This window comes from Mya arenaria, chromosome 5 (genome assembly GCF_026914265.1).
Source record: "Mya arenaria isolate MELC-2E11 chromosome 5, ASM2691426v1".
In the NCBI taxonomy this organism is placed as follows: domain Eukaryota; kingdom Metazoa; phylum Mollusca; class Bivalvia; order Myida; family Myidae; genus Mya; species Mya arenaria.
In genome coordinates, this window is record NC_069126.1 from 58,426,507 (window position 1) to 58,448,971 (window position 22,465).

At 33.4% G+C, this 22,465-nt stretch overlaps 1 protein-coding gene across 2 annotated transcripts in view; it reads right to left on the reverse strand.

Annotated features, from left to right (window-relative positions):
• Positions 1–15,924, reverse strand: part of LOC128236296 (hemicentin-1-like) — an 81,122-nt gene extending 65,198 nt beyond the window's left edge. Inside the window, exon 1 of one of the 2 annotated variants that reach the window (XM_052951183.1) lies at positions 15,616–15,924. In XM_052951183.1, the coding sequence (XP_052807143.1) occupies positions 15,616–15,658 (43 nt within the window). In that variant the 5' untranslated portion in view covers positions 15,659–15,924. The remainder of the gene's footprint in view (positions 1–15,615) is intronic. The other variant, XM_052951182.1, reaches the window with a different exon arrangement.
• Between the last annotated feature and the right edge of the window lie 6,541 nt (positions 15,925–22,465).

The following is a 22,465-nucleotide window of genomic DNA, read 5'->3' on the forward strand; positions in this document are numbered from 1 at the left end:
ATTAGTGTAGAGCCCTCGAATAATAGATTTTTAAAAGTAAAAATAGGTCATTTCTGCTTTCAGTCGTGGCTAAAAGTTCTAAGTATTAAACGGTCTGCAACCCTGCTATTACAATGAAGAGAACTGGTTACAAACCATTAAAAAAGTATCCCTTTGCCAGCACACTGATATAAATTCGAGGATTGTACATCGTTCCACTTAACATTTATGCAAGGTTTCACCATAATTGATATTTTTGACAGTAGAAAAGATTTGTAGCTCTGCCACAAAAGGAAATGGGTCTGTTTGCCATCCTACCTATAGTGTTTAAGGCAGGTGACGGGAAACAGACTGAAAGTTAAATTATTATGGTGTTAATATTTGCAATACACATGTATCTTACTACATTTTTTCTATCGAATCACACGATTCTCGACACAGATGGTATGAGCACAAATTTCGTGCAACGCAACCTTTTACAGTAATCAATCGGAGCACCTCGGCCGTCGTTTTATGGCGGAGATGGTCGAGGTGTTCCGAATGTAAAATGATTTTGGTAATAGTGTAAAATGCGGCCCAAGTAAGATCCTATAATATCTGTACAAGGAAAACACGGCCTTTTTGTGGTAACATATACGGCCCTGTCTATATTGAATTCTTCCTTTATTCATTGTGAAATTTCGTTGAGGTGTTCAGATCGTAAACATATCTGGTATTAGTGTAAACTCCGGCCCTAGTGCGACCCTATAATTATTGTATAGGGAAAAACACGGTCTTTTTGGGGTGATGTACGACCTTCTATATATTTCATATAATCTGTATTCATTGGTGAATCTCGACGAAGTTGGGCTTATGAAAAATAAAACGAAATGCATACGAAAAATACCCTACCAATACAGCTATTGCAGTACACTGTAAAAATGCTTATATACAAGTTTGACTGTAGATTCTTTGAAGACAATGTATTTCCTAATGACAATGACAATGACAATGCCAAAGTTTATTTGCTATAAGGCCAACGGCCCATTACAATATACAGACATACAGTATAAATTTACAATCTTGTGCAACAGTACAATGAAACACATTGAAACAACTATACGGTGATATTGTTTTTTATATAGGTATTAATTTTTAGAAATTCATTCTTCAAGTCGAACTTTTCTTTTATTAAACGCATGGTACAAGTACGTAGAGACACTTTTAACTATATTAACATTTGATGATGCCATGAGTATTCTAAACTTGTTAATGCTAGGATTAACATAATATTTCTGTGGTATATATTGGGATCGCAGATCCTCGTAGAAATCACAAACAAGTAGAAAGTGGTATTCGTTTTCAATACATTCAAAGTGGCATACTTTGCATAATCTTCGTTCCCTTGGGATATCAGTTTAACGACCCTTTTCAATTTCTAAATCGCGAGAATTAGTTCTAAAAGATACATATATAAATCTAAATCTTCTGATATTTAAAACATCTTAATATTTTTCGTATCCAAATGATGACTTGAACCCGAAATGTGAGCATAATTTTCTACTATAACTAACTTTACTATGCCAATCCTGTTTAAACATCTCATATAATCTATTTGAAAACGACTTAATAAAAAATATTTCTGAACAAACGTTTTGGTTGTCCCAAATGTAACTTAAACCGTGATTGTAGACATACACGTAATTTTGTTACCCAGTTATTTCTACCATGTAAGTCATCATTACACATCATAATATAGCATTTCTTAACAAATCTATGATCAGGCATCTTTAGTATTTAAAGCAAATATTTAACACAACGTTTATAAGATTCTATATACATTTGGTATCTACCACAATCCCCTAAAACAGTGTCATTTGTTGTATGTAACTTAGCACACATAAACCTTTTATATGCATAAATATGAACCCTTTCGATATCATCAAATTTTCCGAGACCCCATTCTTCTGCTCCATATAGGAGTTGTGAGCATATTTTTGCATCAAATAGTTTGATAAATACCCCATTTGACAGTTGACCACATTTATATATATAACATATTGAATGACGTCACGTCCGGCGTAAGTAAACAACTTTGGACAACGTCTGGAATATAATAGATTAAAATCATATATAACGTTACAGTGTTGAAACAGAATGAAAAATGTAAAAATTAAGATGCACGTTTAAATTTCTAGTGTATTGATATAAGTATTTTCGCGATATTCCGTGAAACATGGATTTAACACATGAAAGTGTTTCGGAAACCGGCGTCGCACTTATGGAGTAACAGTACCAGTTAATTGAACAGAAAGCGCTGAAGAAAACGTACAGCGCATGTGATAGAGACACTGCTACTGTTGAAAACACTGGAGGAGGAACTATGTTCCGGTTCAACACAGGAACATACGAAGTGTTTAAGGCTGCCGCTGAACAATTTTACAGCTCGGGAGAACTGCAAGGCCAGACCTTGAAGACGCAAGTTCATGATAAAAAACAGCGGATTGTCGAGACTAAATTTAAGGTCAACAATGGTAAGGGACATTATACCTTAAATATGTATCATACGGCCTGTTCATGTCATGTCAACGGAAAAAAAGTCGAGTGGTTTCACGAAGATCATCTGCCGGAAATAGTCTCTTCTATCGAAAATAATTTAGCTGAAAGGGGCGTAACGGTGCAAGATATTAATTTATCGTTAAAGGAGTTGCTGCACCCATCGAACCTTGTTATTCAGTCTGAAGAAGAAACAGTCACTTTAATTGACTGCGACAGTGAAGTTAAGTTAAGAATGCATACTGATACAGAATGCCGCGTAGAAAATTCGCTAACAACAAGTACAAACGAAGTCGATGCCATAGGTTTCCAACATCCCATCTCGGAAACCATTGCTTTACTCAAAGGTCTACAAGAATCTGTCAGTCGTTTAGAAACTAATTTAGAATATCATATTACCCAGACAGAAGAGAGATTTGCTCAACTACGGGATGAAATGTTCAGCGTCAAAAGACAAAATAAAACAAACTCTGATTTTATTGACCGTCACCTTGAAGATGTAGAATCGAGTACTATGCAGTTGAAATCGTCTTGTGAAAAAATGAACGAATCCAATGCTAAGAAATTGCAAGCGATATCCGACGCAGTGAAACAACTAAATCAAACATTAAAATTGCAGAGAAAACCAGTTTCTACAAATATAACATCACAGAAAACAGCTTTTGAAAACGATGTGAGACCGAATGAGCACAAAACAAAAACACTGGTGATTGGCGATTCAATCCTCAAATGTATGAAATTTCGGCGTCTGCATCCAATAGTTGAACTTGACGTAAATCCAGGCAAGAAGTTATCACACATTTGCTCTAAGTTAAATGTTTCAAGCAATGAAGAGTGGCGTACTATTATAATCTACGCCGGCGGGAATGATGCTGCTGCCAGGGCTCCACTGGATAAAATCTATGGAGATCTCAAGAAAACCGTTGAACATTTGCGCCAGTGTGAATGTAAAGTTTATGTTTGCGCTGTGTGTCCACGACAGGATGCAAATGTATCTCCGATAAACGAATTGGTATAGCGTGTGTGTGCAGAGACCGGTGATGAGATATTGGATATATGTAGCTCCTTCGTCTACCGAAATGGCAACGTGGTCCAACATCTCTTCCATAGTGATGGTATCCACATTAATGACCAAGGTGAAACAAGGATATTTCGATGTATTAATCGCCGTGTAAATATTGCAGACACGAGGGATTCTCCAACACCGTCAATGCAAGGTGACAACATTGCCGAAAGGAGCAGTTACCAAAATTTGCGGCACGAAAACAAACGGGCCACTTCACCGCAAACGCTAACATTAGACATCCGGTAGGACAGTTTACCAAAAAGAATCGGTACATCGGATGGTCTAGTAATGAACGACCTGAGACCGGAAGAAACGATATAACCGGAAGAGATGGTTATTCTTATCCTATGCGACATCCTTATCAGAGACATCCGCAACAGAACATCGAAAGCAATCACTGTACCGGAAGCGCCTACCGAGAATATTCGGCGCGACAGCTGACGGGAAGGTATCACCCCACCGGAAGCTCCGGGCAAGAACTTCCGGCGCGACAAGACTACGGAAGGAATAATTTCACCGGAAGTTCCGGGTACGAACATCCGGCGCGACAGGATAGTGGAATGAATCACTCTCCCGGGTATCAACATCCTGGCCGAAATGACACTGGAAGAGATTTGCTCACCGGAAGCGGTAGATATGTGCAGCCAGAGCGACAGCGAACCGGAAGGAACGAGTTGACCGGAAGGACTGGCTATGGACTTGCGGAACAACGATATGAGCACGGGCAATCTCATCCATATAGACAGTCCTCTTATGAAGGTGTTATGCACGGACATAGTTGCAACAAGACTCGAGCCTTTGTACGAACTGCAATATGGATAATCATGCAACAGAAGCATGTCGACGACGTTTCTATTAGGGATTTACTGACAGTCACACAATCAATTTTGCTAGCAAGAACAGGTTTGAAAATTTGCTTAATATTTGTTCAGAGTGTAATTTTTATAATTGTGCATGTGTTGGACATAATATTTCTGCTAAAAGCAACAACCTAAAATGCAACCACAAGTATAGCACTAATGAAACAATATCAAGACAAGTATTTATAAATGAACACGATGACACCTTTCCTTTTCGTTGCAAAGGTTTACACGTTGCGTGCTTGAATATCCAACATTTCTTGCCAAAGTTTGATGAAATCAAATATTATTTGATGTCATCGCGCAAAACTTTTGATATTTTTGGGTTCAGTGAAACATTTTTTACTGACAGAATATCAGACAAAATAATAAACGTTCCTGGTTATATTTTTGAACGTAAAGATAGAAAAACTAAAAAGGGCGGTGGAATATTGGTGTACATTAGAGAAAATATACCATTTATTCGCAGAAAAGAACTTGAGTCTGAACACATTGAAGCAATGTGGATTGAAGTATCTTTTTGCAATACCAAACCATTTCTAATGTGTTTCATTTATCGACCACCTGATAGTAAGTCAGAATGAATTAATATGTTCAATAATCAGTTAAAGAATGTTGAGGACTTAAATTTAGAGTATCATATCGTCGGAGACATTAATATAAATTATAATGCCGAATGTAAGACATTTGAAATTACTGCATGGCAGGATTGTATTATGAAATACGGATTAAATCAGCTTATAGATGTTCCTACAAGAGTATCAGAGAAAGCATCTTCTATTATAGATCATGTATATACGAACTCAGTGAATCGAGTATGTGAAGCATTCGTATCAAATTTAAGTATAAGTGACCACTTTCCTGTTTGTTTCACTAGAGCTGCCCGTTTACAAAAGATTTCAGAAAACACGCATCGACATCATACATTAAAATATAGGTCGTTCAGAAACTTTAATGAAATATCCTTCTGCATTGATCTTAACAAGGTAAATATAAATGAGGTTGAACAAATTCACGACCCTAATGAAGCCATGGAAGTTTTATATAAGCGACTGAATGAGGTGTTGTCGCACCATGCGCCACTGAAAGAAAAACGAATAAAATTTGAAACACAACCAGCCTGGTTTACTGACGAAATAAGGTTGGCTATAAAAGAAAGAAATCGATTGAAAAAACGTCAACATTGGTCGGAATATAGACTTTCAAGAAATAAAGTTACTCGATTAGTACGGCAAACCAAGAAAGATTATTACAATAAAGCTGTTAAAAACTGTAAAGATTCTAGGGTGTTATGGAAGAACCTCAGAGAGTTGAATGATAATAATAATGACACTACAAACAATAACAGTATAATATTACCACAATACCTTCATTCAAACGGAATAAATGTTGTTGGCGATGCACAAATATTAGACGTGTCCAATAAGCATTTTACTGACATATCCGATTGTATCAGTAAATCAGTGTTCGATGAAACACATTTTTCAAAACTTGGTACTAAATTAAATAGTTTGCTAAAGGGTCAGTACTTTGATATATCTTACATCACCCCATTAGCGGTAAAAATGTATATTGATAAGCTTAATACGGCGAAAGCTACAGGATTAGATGGAATAGGGCCTAATATCCTAAAACAATGTGGTGATTGTATTGTTATACCACTAACGTCCATTATAAATAATAGCATACGGCTAGGAATATTCCCAGACTTATTTAAAGAGGCTAAGGTTTTGCCTATATATAAATCTTCTGGTCGCAATGATCCAAATAATTATAGACCAATTTCTATCCTTCCAACACTGTCAATACATGAATTTCAATCTGGATTTCGAGAAAATCATTCTTGTCACACAGCGTTGATAAGAATAATTGATGATTGGATTAATGGAATTGACAATGGAAACTATGTAGGTGCTCTCTTCCTTGATTTACGAAAGGCTTTTGATCTAGTAGATCACCAAATACTTTTATATAAATTGAAATTATACAATTTCAGTGATAATACCGTTCAACTGATAACTTCGTATTTGAAAGATAGACACCAAATTGTAAAGTTTGGGGGTTTCCAATCTTCACGAAGATGTATAAGGTCTGGAGTTCCTCAAGGATCCATTCTTGGGCCTATTCTTTTTCTTATATATATTAATGACATTACCTTTGAAATAGAAAATTCCTTGATTGACTTATATGCTGATGATACTACACTATATGCAAAAAGTTCAAATACGCAGGAAATTGAACGTACGTTGCAAATAAATTTAGATATAATATCGGAGTGGTGCAAAATAAACAACATGGCAATACATCCATTGAAAACGAATTGCATGTTGCTGGGTTCAAATGCAAAGTTAAGAAATGCATGTGCACTCAAATTATTCGTAGACAATGTACTTATTGAAAATGTAACTTCGAAGAAATTGCTTGGAATCGTTATTGATTCATCATTGTCATGGAACCTGCAAGTTGACTTTGTCTGTAAGAAAGTAACTGCAAAGATAGCTGTTTTAAAAAGACTAAATTACTTTTTAACGGATCAAATGAGACATTTGTTTTATAAATTGTATATACTTCCTATGTTTGACTATTGTTGTAGTGTTTGGGGGAAAAGCAAGCAAACGCATACGAAACGAATAACCATGCTTCAAAAAAGAGCTGCTAAAATTATTCTCTTTAAGCCTATTAGAACGCCATCGCATGAATTATTTAAACAATTAGAATGGCTTCAATTTGAATACCGTTGCAAATATCAAACGGTTGTTATGGTATATAAATCTATTAACAATCTTACACCGAGTTATATAAGAGACATTATAAAGTTATCAAACAATACAAGATATGGATTACGATCTTCTACGCGACAAGACATTGCCCACATTCGACATAAAACGCAATACAAGAAACACTCGTTTGCATGCTACAGCGGGACAGTTTGGAACTCTTTACCAGAACGAATACGTAAATCGAACACGGAAAAGACATTTAAAGCCTACTGCAAGAAGTTCTTTTTACATCATCAATTGCAAAAACCGTTGTAAGAATTGTACGCATAATTCCATGACTATTGTTTTTACATTATATATATCTCGAGTAAGGTGTTAAATACATGTGTGACTGCCCTACTTACTCAGTTAATAAATTTTAATGAAACGATTTGTTAACCTTTAGGTACAAATTGATGTATTGTTCGGCATTGATGTTATAATTAATGTATTATATTCATGTTTTTTTTATGTTTTCGTATAACATTTTAATACGTACCCTTTTGAAATAACATAAATTTATGCTTGCGTTTTCATTCTAAGCATGTATGTGTGTGTGCGTGTGTATGTTCTTTCAGAAGGCCACATTGTAAATAAGTCGTGTGTTATGTTTGTTTATAATATGATGCCTATGTCTTAATGTGTTACCTTCTTTAAATAAAGTTATTATTATTATTATTATTATTATTAACATAACAATAATACCAGCACACGTTTACTCTTTATGCAAAGTTCATGTACCATACAGTTAATTGAAAGTTGTGGTGTAAACGTCCTACATAACAAAATTTATTGATCACTTCTAGAGGAGTAGTGTTGTATAACCATTTCTCAGTTTTTGAGAGTCTTCCACCTTTTTTAAAGACAACAATTTTGGTTTTAGTTTCGTTAACCTTTAACTTGTATGTGACACAAAATTCTGAAAGTAAATTTAACTGTTTTTGCAAACCGTACACAGTATCAGACAATAACGCTATATCATCGGCAAACATAAGTAAAAACAGACTAACAGTCCCTGGATGCAACTGTATTCCATGGACATTATTACTTTCTAGAAAATTAACTTATTCGTCATTAAAAAAAGAAAATAATATTGGACTTGCTAAACAGCCCTGTTTTAAACCAACAGAGCTTTGTATATAGTTACTATGACATCCATTACATTATATACATGACTTTACATAATTATACATACTAAGTAAATACTTAAATAATTTAACTTTATCTCCTTTCCTGTTTAGAACCTGCCATAGATGGTTTCTATCAATAGTATCAAAACATTTTTGAAAGTCAACAAAAGCAACATACAATTTGTCTTTCTTTTTAATATAAAGAATGTGTTCTATAAAAGAATTTAATATAAACGCATTATCCACGATGCTATAGCCGGCTTTAAATCCAGCTTGGTTTTCAGAAATTTTACAAAAGACTTGCGCAAAGAAGTTTAGACGAGAAACTAATATACCACAGTATATTTAACTCAATACATTCTGTAAGGAGATTCCTCTATAATTATCAGCGTTATTTATATCACCCTTTTTATGGATTGTTACAATTATTGACTCACACCAAGAGTTTGGGTATTCTCCGTTCTTAAAAAGTCTATTAAATAAATTAACAAGTATAACACGTATTTCATCAATTCCATACATAAACAACTCTGGTATAATGTCATCAGGTCCCGCTGCTTTTTCGGCTTTTAGGTTTTTAATGGAAAGTCTTACTTCATCTTCACTAATGTCTGTATTAAATATAAATTCTTCTATCTCATCCAAGTGTTCATCTGTTTCAACACCTATCAAACGTTCATCTATGTATGCCACTATATTATTATTTAATAAATTACCAAAGTGCCTAACCCATTCTTCGGTTGATATGTTGTTTTGATTGTCTCGACATTTGTTTGTAAGACGTTTAACTTTTGTCCAAACTGACTTAGAATCATTAAGGTTACTTCTTATGTTATCTAACTGTTCGCTATAATGCAACTGAGATTTATGTTTACACATATTTTTAAACGTTATTACGGGCATTTTTATATTTTTCTAAATTTCGCTCTGTTCTGTTCTGACGGTACTCGCGTAAGACTTTATATTTTTCCTTTTTCAAGTTATGGCATAATGAAGGTCCTATTACTTTATTTATTTTATTTAAAATCAAGTTCGAAAAAAAGAAAAAAGTTAAGGTTATGTTTGATTGAAAACTTAAGAATGCTGGCAAAGTCAACCATACATAAAAATGTTTATTAACGTTGACATGGATCAAAGCTATATGTATGCTAACTTTTCTTATTTCGTGACGCATAAGACAGTACTATTAATGATTCTATTTGTGTTCATCAATTCCTAATTTCTAGGAGTCAATGTTATGATTGCCTTTGTGTTGTTCTATTGTCTTGATTAAATTTAATACCTTGTATTTCTTTCCCGCTCAGCACTGTTTTATGGTATTGTTAGTTATTTTGTTATTCGTGTTGGAAAACAGCTCATTTGTAAATGCACGTGTAACAGAATACAAATAAATATTATTGTATCTTGTATCTTGCCTTGTTCTGGTGATACAAAGGAAAGTACCTGTGCTTTAAAGAACCAAGCGGTTGCATGCTTGAACTGTTTGATTTACATACGTGAAACGCCTCCTCTAGTCAAGTACCTAATTGAATTACTAAGAATAAGTGTCCGCCCTGTGTTATTTAGCATATTGACAGCAAAGTCTGATCAAGCGCTTCAAAGACCACGATCCCCACCGGTAATCAAGCTCTTCAACGACCACGTCTCTCATCACACGACCTAGCGCTGGAATAACCATGACTCCAACTCCGCGAGCCTGTGTTTCAACGACAGTGACTCCAATTCCGTGCCCTAGGGCTCCAACGGCCACGTCTCTCCTTATCACACCACCCAGCGTTTCAACGACCATGAATCCAATCCCGCGACCTAGCGCTCCAACGACCACGTCTCTCATCACACGATCCAGCAATTCAACGACCATGACTTAAATCCCACAAACTAACGCTCCAACAACAACTTCTCTCATCACACGACCCAGCATTTCAACGAGCGGGACTCCAATCCCGCGATCTAGCTCTCCAACGACTACGTCTTTCATGACACGATTAAGCGCTGGAATGACAATGACTCCAAGCCCGCGAGCCTGCGTTTCAACGTCCATGACTTCAATCCCGCAATCTAGCGCTCCAGCGACCACGAAACGAGTCCCATGGCCAAGTAAAAAAACAACAACGGAGAAACAATGTCGACTTGACAGAATAATGAAATGGATTAAATCAAATGGCACATCTAGTACTTGATAATGTGCATCCTGAACAGATTTCTGGGATTCAGAAGTTGTTGTTTGTCGTAAACAAAGAATATCGAGGTATATATGTGGATCAAAGAAGAAAACATGTAAGAATGACAGACGGAATCTGTTTAACAACGCCATTCAGAATGTTAAACAAATCAACCAATGAGACCTGTGTGACCCCCGTACACGTCATGAGTTCTTCGTTGTCCGAGTATTTTTTTCTTAAATCAGGGTTTACTGTCAAATTACACAACATACAGGTTGAAGTATAAAGTTTCTCGAGCAACCGCTTTTTTTTCTTCAAAATTTGCCTGGATTTAATTTGTCCTCATTTGGAGGTCGCAGGCAGAATGTCCTTGGTTGGAGGTGTTTTGTACACATATTTCGGGTGTGTCAATGTCCTGGTTGGCGGGGTTTTGATAATAATTGTTTACGTATTTAGACCTCTACCCAGATAGTTTTCAGTCCGTTTAACACCTTGTCGTTATTATTTTTCACCCTGGAAAATGGTGTCCTCAAGTGGATGTGAAATGTTGTATGTCCTCAGTTGGCAGTGCTTGCAAGTATGTTGCAATACTTTTTATAGCAACCAATCCCTTAGCAACTAAAAAGCTTTCCTTAACAACCACTTACTTCTATAGCAAAACTGATTTCCTTATCAACCAATGACAACCTAAGCAACCGATTGTCTTACATCAACTTAATTCCTTAGTAACCAATAACTTCGTTTGCAACCGGTGACTTTCTTAGCTACCTATGACTCCCTTAGCAATTTTGTTCTTCTTAGTAACAACATACCTCCAAAGCAACTATTGACTTCCTTAGCAACGGTTGAGCTTTCAAAAATTAACGCAGCAACCACTTTCTCAATAGTTCATTTTCTTCGTTCACAAATTGATTTTCAATTTTTTTTATTTTGAGTATTTCAAATTTGTTTGGCAAACACTTTGATTATTCACATTTTTTATATATATCAAATTGGTGAAACGGCCAAACTTAAATTTTGTTCGTTTCAGAATTGTTCTTAACAACTGAGCTTTTGGAACATTTACAATACTGATCTTGAATAGTTTTTATATAACTTAACATTCTATATTTGGATGGATATGACTTTTGTTCGGACGACCCAACATTTTGTGATTTCATATTTGGATTTTCAATAGTTTGAATATTGACCAATTTGTTTGGTCGTCCGAACATTTTTTTATAAATTCATGTTTGATTTGAGTTTAAAGTTTTCCATTTCAAATTTGTTCGGACGACACAACATTGGTCACATTTAAAAACTGATGGTGAAAGTTTTTTGGGGGTTTTTTTGTTGTTTTTTACTGTTTCACATTTGTAAGGACGACCAAATATTTTGTGATTTTTGTGATTTCATATTGTTATGCTATTATTGTTTATCATTACATAGTTCTAATGAGAATTATTGGTATATTTAATTAATGATTCCAACGAGCATGCTCCTTTTCATCATATATAAGTGCATACATTGACATTTAAATGGTTGGATTCAAATAAAGGAAATAAAGTCATGATAATGGTAAAGTGGATATTTAAGAGAAATGTCTGTTTTCTTCTTCTTTCTTTTGGCTTAGATTTAGCAGTGCCTTCAGACAATTGTGTAAGAAAACTCTTTATGAATCTGAATAAAAATTAAAAAAAAACATTTGACTAGCTTAAAGACTATTTGGTGAAAACATCAACGTGTTGGGACATAATTTTATGATCATATCTCAAAAAAATAAGCTATGGTTCACATTAGTTTAATTGAATCTCAACTGCTAAAAATGTATTTTGATAAGAAAACATTTGGTCAATTCACATATTGAATTCAGCTTAAATTTTGCCAATTTCAAATCCAAACCTATAATTTGGTACTTTTAAATACAGATTTGAAATATTTGAACTTCATTTTATATTTGACCACTAAGCTTTGATCGGTCGACCGAACATTTTGTTTCAATTCAAGTTCTGAATTAAGTTTAAATATTGAACATTTTCAATTTGTTAGGACGACCTAACAGTCGGTAGTTCACATTTAAATACATATTTTCAATGGTTAAGCATTTTGACCACATCCAATTGTTCGGTCCGAACATTTACTCTTTTGACATTGTTTGTCTAGTTTTTAGTTTTTATGGTTTGAAATTTGTTAGGACGACCGAACATTGGTACATTTAAATACTGATTTTCATTGGTTTTCCATTTTGACCACTAAACTGTGTTCGGTCGATCGAACACTTTGTATCAGTTTAAGTTTCAATTTTGGTTTAAACATTGACCATTTTCAATTTTTTTAAGATGACTGAACATTTTGTGAATTCATAGTTTTGAATACGTTTAAAATCTTATTTATTTATTTTTCATTTGTTCGGTCGACCGAATTCATTTTGTTATTGTGTTGGTTACATTTTTAGTAAAATATGCTTTAAAGGGGCATGAATTATGCAGGGAACCTGTCTGTGAAATGGGATCGATTGGACATCGCTTTGTTAAATGGAAGAGTTTAAGTCGAAAGTAACTGAAATACTGTATGAGGAGTATTTAGGAAAATGTGAGTTTTTGGTCGTAGGTTACAAACCCGGATAAGTAAGTTTCAACCTGTTATATCGGTTAACGATGCGAGCCACTAAGAATGGTAAAAGTATTCTTTTAAATAACATGTTTCAAATTAAATTTAAGTTTTACAGTAATAAATACATTGCTGAACATATTTAGACAGCATACCATTAATTTAGATGTTCATGGCGTTGAAGAAAGCAATGAAGAGGTTATTCATTGATGACAAATCATTTGTGAAGTGGACTCATTGCGACAGGATTCGGCGAGCTCATAGAAAATATTTCTATTTACAAGACTTAGACGAGCTGTTGAACGCTGATGTATATGACGGAATAATACAAATAAAGGAATGACGATATACTTAAATAGCAACATATAAGCACTGAGCTTACATGGCAGAACTGGATGGAAAATCACAGACAAAGGTATTAATATATGCAGTAGATTTCCCTAGTTATTTGTGCTAATTGCACAGCCATCATACGACGTCAATGGTTGAAAAACAACTAATACCGTTGATGATGTCGCTTAAAAATATGTACCCGTGCAACAAAAGTATTGCACGCAGTGTTGTTCGACATGGAAAAAGTTTAAAAATTAAAACAGAAGATAATATAAAAGCGCATTGGTTGTTACATTAGTGTTCAAAGAAGTGAACCATATTGGTTCTTGACTGAAATGATGCTGTTTTTTAAATTTGTAAACGTCTAGACGTAATCAATTCGATGATACCATAAAAAAGGTTACACGAGCATTATTATATGGTTAAAAGGTTAAAATTATTGACGATTAAAACCTAAGATAAAAAAGGGCGCGAGTACTAGTACCAATGATAGATCGATTACCATAATTTATATATCCCTTCGCAATGTTTTTTTGTTTCTTTTTTTTTTTTTTTTGGGGGGGGGGGGGTGGGGGTTGGAGGAACATGGTCTCAAATTGCTCACTATACGAATTTGTCCTAATTGCAAGTTATCGCACATTTTGTTATATGCACCATTTTGAAACGAATGAGAATTAAGGTTTGCAAATATCGGTTTGTAGCTCAAAATACCCTGTTTTGACAGTTTAACCTAGGACCATTTCAGAGGTTGATCTCTCCTCAACAGTAGATGACCTCTAGTTTAGCGTCAGAAAGTAATATATTAAGGTCATGGTCACCATTCGATAAAACCTTTTTCCCGTGCAAGAACTCAACAATGTTCGACGTGGGACCATGATACTTAAGTGGTTAACATATGACACTTGTTGTCTTGGAGATCAGGTGTCTAAAGATTACCGAGATTAATAGTTTATGTTTAGGGTCATGGTCAACTTGCTGGGAAGGATGATATAAGATCATGCAATTAAATATGTAAGTTGCCGTTGCCTAGAAGATGAAACCTATAACATATGTTTTACTATTTCATTTGTGCAGTGTTCAGTGCAGGGTTCAGTACATCACATGTCAAGTCCACGTTCAACAATTACATACACACTATATAAGCAGGTCAGAGGTTAAAATGTTGGTCTTCACTATAATGAAAACATATTTATTATCAATGTTATTCCCCTTTCCCCTTAAACATCTTTATTCAATCATCCACATGTATCTGACAAAGAGACCCTCAGGACGCATATTGTTAAAAATATTGTACTGTTAATTTTGTTTTAACCTTAAACCTTACACCACTTAAAACTTTAATGGTTGGAGTTCGGAGGTCTGTTATGTAGTAATGGTAGAAAAAGTATGTTTTCCTCTCGCTAGGCACCAAATACTGTTGATGGTGTTAGAAAATGTTGTTACGTTGAAGTCGATCAAATACAATCTATAACATGGGCGTTTTTGTGAGTTTTTTGACAATTGGAAAGCAATGGTATTATTAAGTAAACCCTTTAATTGCAAAATAGTTTGTTTAGTTCTTATATGTACACATTTTCTGATCATGTATAGTTTTCAGTTACGTCTTTGGATTTGCTAGTGTTTGGAAATGTCTAAATACAAAAGTTGACACTTGCAATTAAGAACACAGCATGTCTGACCCGTAACTTTTTTTATAAAGAAATCCCATACTTCAAATGCAGAGACAATGGGAAACGAATTGTTTTGCTTTTTGTAAAAATATACATTGAAAAGCAGACACATACTAACATGACATCATTTTCATAAGTACGTGTTTCTTTAAAAAAAAAACGTCTATTCTATAGTTCTATAAGTTCTATATCTGAATGATATTAGCACCTTCTTTCTGTCACCTACGTATACTACACAAAGTTAAAAAGTCAAAAAGCATTTCCAGCTAAAACATGATACAATCGTTTTAAAGTCATCAAAATATCAAGCATAAATTCATTCTGGAATTTCCAGATTGAATTCCCTACAAAGCCCTATCGTGTGTGTATTTTGTTAAAAGCATGAATCAACGATATTTTTGCCTTACATTTCTTAAGAAAGCTGAGTTGAAACAATCTAAGAAGATTTTTGTATTATATTTTGACAATTTTGTAACGTTTAAAGAACTTGCTGAAAAAGAATACCATTTTAGTTAAGTTTCTATTTAAATACCTTGACCGCAAAGAATAAATCCAAAAAATATTAACAGCTCCATATTACAACCACATAACTGATTCTTCTCACGAACGTAATAAACAAACAATCACAAAGTTGTATTCCTGTAAGGAAGTAACAACTGATTACAAATTTAAACGTGGAGTGCACTGCTATTTAACACGATAACTTTATAAGTATTTACCAATCATGCCACGTTTAAGCGATAGTTCGCTTATGTGCTTGAGCTAGATCTCGTACACTCAAAACAATATCAATTATACATGTAACTAAATATCCTTATTTAAATGAACTAAACTCGGCACGCACAGATGTTTGAATTTCCCTGTTGGTCCAAAAGGGCCCTATGTACTCAATGGAATTCGTTATTGAGTGATTTTAGCTAGAGCGTAAAGAATCACTTCATACTGAAAACTTCAAAATAGTTATGATTTTGGGAACGTGTGTTTGCATTTTGAAATAAAACGATATAAAGCCCAATCTGCTACAATAATGCTCTGATACGAAAGACGATGTATAAAATAGCGTTGGTTTTATTATAAATATTTTTTTCTAATAACTAGCTAATTAGTCATAGCCTGATCTATTTTAAAGCCACACTCCTCTATTAAAACAGTGTTATTTTATAACAACGAATGAAGAAATGAAGAAAAGTTAAAATAAGGTATTTAAGCTTCTCATATATAGATCCTCATTACTCGATTCCATAATTGAAAACAGTGGCGACCAAAATGATAACCTGAGTCAACAACCTAAAACAATAACTGTCTTATGACAAACTTTCTTTTAATAGCGACAAATTCCGCTGCGATTATTATTTATGTTAAGATGTTTCTTGAAAACCTTTGAATTTATCGTTGAATATGGGAAGTGTTAAAGGTGTCCACTTGCAGCGATCGAATCATTTTCCTTCTTTTTTCTTTTTAAATTTACTTTTTTATCTTTATATTTTGATAATATAATAATATGCTGAGTTAATCAACATCATGTGATTTCAATTCTAATTTTCAGAAATGATTAATTTGATTATTACTATACGGCAGCTAATTTGCATTTAGGTTTCGCGCAATAATCTCGAGGCTGACATATGTAAGCACGCTTTCCTTCGCTCAGACAGCTCTTGTTGTCGCCTTGTAATAGGATTTTCACAAAGGGAGACAATCTACTTGTTTCGGGGGAAGGGTTTATAGTTACAATATTTCAAGATCGGAATAAAGATGACCCTACACATCAAAAGATCATAATGTTAACCATTTTAACCAACTTATTCTCGAATTGAAGTATGCACAATACGAAACTAATAGACAATCAATTCGTTTTCAAAAGAGGAATTCCAAAATCGATTGCAACTGTATATTTAAAATACACTCAGCCAAACAATGACTTCACTTATTCTATTAAATTATAACAGAAAATATTAGTCCGCAGTTTACAAAAGTCATCAAGACCATACACGTGTAAATCAGAGACATCAGCATTCTTCGATTAAAAAAGCCTTGAAATAGGGGACCCTAGTTCCAGTTTAGTATGTTTATTCTTCGTGAACGACATCGTTAGTTATATAAACGATAAAATATTTAAACCTCAACTTCTATTCCTTAAAAGAACGGCCTTTCGGCAATCGCGAATATTTTCGATGAACGCAACATCTTTGGAGCTGTTTCTCATCGCGAAAAATCGCGTCTTAATATAATTAAAAAGAATTTGATCTTGTTAGTGTTTGTTTTATGTCACCAGGCCGCGACTGAAACATGTTTGAAAGTGTAAATTTATCATTTGTTAAATGAACAGTTGTCATTTGAGTTTCAATTTTGCCTTAAAAAGTGATTAAACATTAACTATAGTGTGCTTGTATTCCCGCATTATTATGACGTCTCATAATAAACTGATTCGGGTCCATCTATTTACAGAATGAGTGGGAAAGAATTGTGTAGTTGATGTGTTTATCGGACTCCACCCACTGTAACAGAACAGAATATAACATAACATAACTTTATTTCACGTATACCTACAAGGTAAATAGCCAAATATTATAAATACATTATATAACGTGAATTCAACACGTAATACAGATTCGATACATGTAATGTCAAACTGTAGGTATAAATAATTTGTCATACGTGAAAAAATATATGTAAATACAGAATATGAGGATGAGCTGGTATAAATTCATCAATGTATGTAATGGAATTTCTATGTTTAAAGTATTTTGTTATATATTTGGATAAAATTAAATACAGTATTTTTGTTGTCTGACTTAAGCAGTTCTATAAGCGTATACATGCTTAAGGTATTTCTTATCATGATAACAAGGACGTATTAATATAACATGAAAGTTATTTTCTAGATCATTGAAATAACATAAACTTCAATAAACGTTTATTCCTAGAAATGCTGTTATTTGCATATCTACCGGTGTGGATTCTTTATGAATGAGCAGACACTCTTAATCAAGTGATATAACATCCTAAGTTATGTGGTAAAATGTCCAAGTTTTGTTCAAATGTTATTATACAGGTTTGGAACATTACTTCTAGCCTTGTCATTACTCTTTGTTTGCTTAAACTTATCAATTTATATTTCTCTTAAAAAACCGACAATATTATTGCGTTAACATTATTTAACAGTTTATCAAAAAACATATGATATGCATAGCCATGCGTGCTTAGAATATTCCTAACATCAGTAACCCAATTAAATTCACCAATATGACACTATTTAAGAGATATATTATTTATTTCCTTGATTATAACATTATCTTATTCAATAACTTTGAACAAAAGCTTTACAATTCAAAAGTATCGTTATATTTACAGATAACGGCCTAATTTCCCATGTATAGCACAATTGAAAGTATCGATTTGTACGTTTAAAATTCTTTTACAAAACTTAAAATGGATGCGCTCGACATTATTATTTTCAGAATCCCCAAAAGTCTGACCCGAAACCTATTATTAAATTACTATTTAACACTATAACAGTGAATTTTATTTTTCATACATATCTATAACAATTCGTTAAACTTTATACCGGTTTGATACATTTTTAACCATAAAGCATTTGTGCAATTGTTGAACTGCTGTCTCTAAAAGTGTCGTCGTAAACAGTTTTGGCATGCAACTAACAAAGGCAATGCCTCTATAATCATTTACATTATTTGAAGCTCCCGTTTTATGTAAATGTATAACAATTCCTTTAGTCTGTAAAAACACTGTTTAAAATAGCATAAAACACATCACACAAATGTAAGGCCAAAATATCTATAGATTCTATGAAAAAATCATTTAACAGGGCATCAGGCCCACAAGATGTGTTACGTTTTAATGTCTTAACAGCATCATTTATTTCATCAACTGTTTTGTCTCCGTCAAAAAACGGTTCAAAACTGTCAATTGTAAACGTGAAATCGTTATTATTAACGAAGTATTCGGATTCACCACTTTTGGTTTGTAATTAATCACCACTTAATTCTAAAAGATAATTTAGTAAAATCTTGCTACGAAATATTAACACTACTGTTCTTTTTTTTAAATAGTTCCAAAAAGCCTTTGGCTTAGAAAATCGTAATTGCTCAATAATTTTGCCTAAAGCAGATTTGAACAACTTTCGCTTACGCCTAACGATCTTTTTATAATTTCTTTCCAAGGGTACACATAATTATGTATAATATTTGTGTTCGTTTTACAATTATTAAACATGTTCGCAGCATCAGAGTAATTACGTTTTCCTGTTATACACTCATCATCATTATCAATCATTTGAAATGACGATACGAAATGTAGACAAAATAATTACTTTTTTAAAATATATCACCCTTCTTAACAAGGGATCAGCAATACTGTGAATGGATTGTGTCTAGATGTGCAGCTGCAATTTTCATATTATATGGTTGAGTGTAACATTTACAGTGTGTGTATACCACGTGATAAATTGCGTCATGGGCAAGGAATTTATAGACAGGTATGGTCTTCATATATAGACGAAACAGTTTGATTAGAATCATATGAATTATTCTTGTTGTTTTTTTATATCACTCAGGACTGGAAAGAAATTATTCAAATATTCAAATATTCCATTAACATGGCTCCTTTTTGTCAACAAATGACCTTATGATTAAGAAGGGACGTACATTATAATACCCTCTCGAGCAGGCACAATTTGTACACACTTCAAAATGATTATGACCGTTTCCTCCTCAATTGTCTCTTTTAGTGAAATACATAAAAACAATTCTTCAACGATTCTGTTGGCATCGGCCTCCAAAAAAACATTTATAAATTTGATGTCAAGTAATTCTTCTGTTATTATCGTCAATCTAAGTAAATATTTGTAATACACGGCCATGATATATATCTAACATTATTATATGTGCTCTTCCATTAAAAAAATGTAGCTTTGTTAAAATACTGTATACTGTAGCATATTTGACAAAACATATTTTAACTACATCTTTGTTAGTATATATTGCATACTATTAAATGATATGAACACCTTTAATCTATAAATTTAACAACTTAACTAGCTGTTTTACTTGTTGTAAAACTGCTCATGCCACGATTTCTGTAAAAATTCTCTCAGATTGTATATTGTTTTTTTTTGCTTTCAATGTTATATCTAAGCTTAGAGCTCAAACGCATCATAATTAAATATTTATATTTACCAATAAATGTCACATTGTGTATAATAATTTAAAATAAATGCATATTTCGCGACATCGTTTTGTAACATCCGGCTGTGTATAATAAAAGACATATAAGCAATAATTTTTGTGACTGCTTTATCACATAATTATCTTGTAATCCTTTTGATTAAACAGATCGTGATTCCAAAAACATCGATAAAGAAAGTGAATTTCGCATTTTTTGTTTTAGCGTAAAAGAGTATTTTCTTTACAAACACGCATTATACAGGATATTAGCCACAGCCTCTTATTATTATATTACGGCTATCTGATTAAATGGAGTTCGAGTATTCTTTTAACATGAAAAAGTCTGTTAATTGCGGGATTGGTGTCATTATCGGGGTATGAACGCAGTTTGTGTGGTTTAGGTGTATGGAGTATCCACGCGTACTTTGACCAGCCCAAATGCGTTTATATCCCCGATAATGACAACAATCGTGCAAATCATTACTAACATTTACCTCATTATCTCATTCTAGAATTGTTAAAAAACTACTTCATTTCATTTAAGAAAACCCTACAGTTAACCTTTATCATCAATTCTGTAAATAGAACGACCCGACCGTAACCGGAAACAGTTTATCAAATAACATCATAATAATGCAGGAAAAGATCAACCATTTCAAATCACTTTAAACGTACAATCGAAAGATTAATGGTAACAATACATTTAACACCTCATAAATTGTTAAGATGTGAAATACTGATTTATTTTTACGTGACCTGCTTACACAAAACAAACAAAAACAAGATCAAAAGTTTCCATGTATATTGTTATGCGATGATTTGCGATCCGAACATATCCGAAGATGGTGCGTTCATCGGATGATAATCGCAATTGCCGAAAGGTTGTTCATTTAAGGAATGGAAATTGAGGTGTAAATATTAATATGTATGCAATATCATTTGTTGTTCTAGTTATTATTATTGTTCTTAGTAATGTCAACAATTCTGGATTTTCTATGAAACAAAAACGACCTTAAAAAGAAAATCATCTTTTTTCGATGAATATAATACAAACATGAATTAACAACAAAATGGTCCATGCATTAGTCTATACGTTGATTAAACAAAGATATTTAAAAGAATATGCATATAATTTGTTATGGCGAAAACAACATGGAAACATGCTGATTATTTCAGTACGTCATATTCGAGTTCAATGGAAAATGGAAGTATTTACTAAGTGCATAGATGTTTTACGAGACAGTTTCAACCAAGGGCATCTGTTTCTGTTAGTCAATTTAGATGTGTGCGAATGTCTTGGGGATTGATATAGGATGCGCTTCTGAATATATAAATACTTATCAGCCTTTTAAATCGTTTTTAAAAGCTTTTCAAGACAAACAATACTACTAATCAAGATGTGAGACTGCTTTTGTTAACTCCTACAAAGGAATAGTTTTATATCATGCAAATTCGTAGCTAGTCTTGACAATAAATACACATTGATGCCAGTGGCTAGCTTTCCTAAAAGTACTTTTTTTATTTCATAGTATTTCATTTCAATCAGCAACAGATGCAGTAGGTCGTTTTTTAAAAGTATTTGACTTTGACATATTATTAATATATCGGTTCTATATTAAATCAGTTAAAGTTCATGCCTATGTAAAACGCTTACAGAATGGCGTGCTTTTATACTTTCCTCACTAACAGTAACCAAAACGGGTCAAACTCAAATACAAAATCATGAGAGTGTAATCAAGCTATATTTATTTTAAGCAGGTATTGTGTTGATAATCATCTTAACTAAATAATATTTACTTTGATGCGACAAAAAAGGAAATGTACTGAGCATGTATCAAAAACTGTAAAACTATGATGGGATCGGATACGTATCCGTACTGTGAGTCCTAAGTACTGCCCAAATAGGCCCAAATATCCTGTACCAGAGTGGATGGGGTTTAACCCTCATTATTTTGCTGTAACCCTTTGTATACTTGCATAGATTGAATTGCTCATATATAGTTCCAATGCCTGTTTTAAGTTCAGTTATATTTTGAGGATAAATGTACGTAGTTTGAACTTATCATATCATTGTTGTTTTGATATCATTACAAAACGACTTAATTATTTATAAAGGGTCTCATGTTGAACATTAGATATTGCATATTGTAGTGAATGAGTCTTTAACTAGAATGTAAAATTATCATATAACTTTGTAGT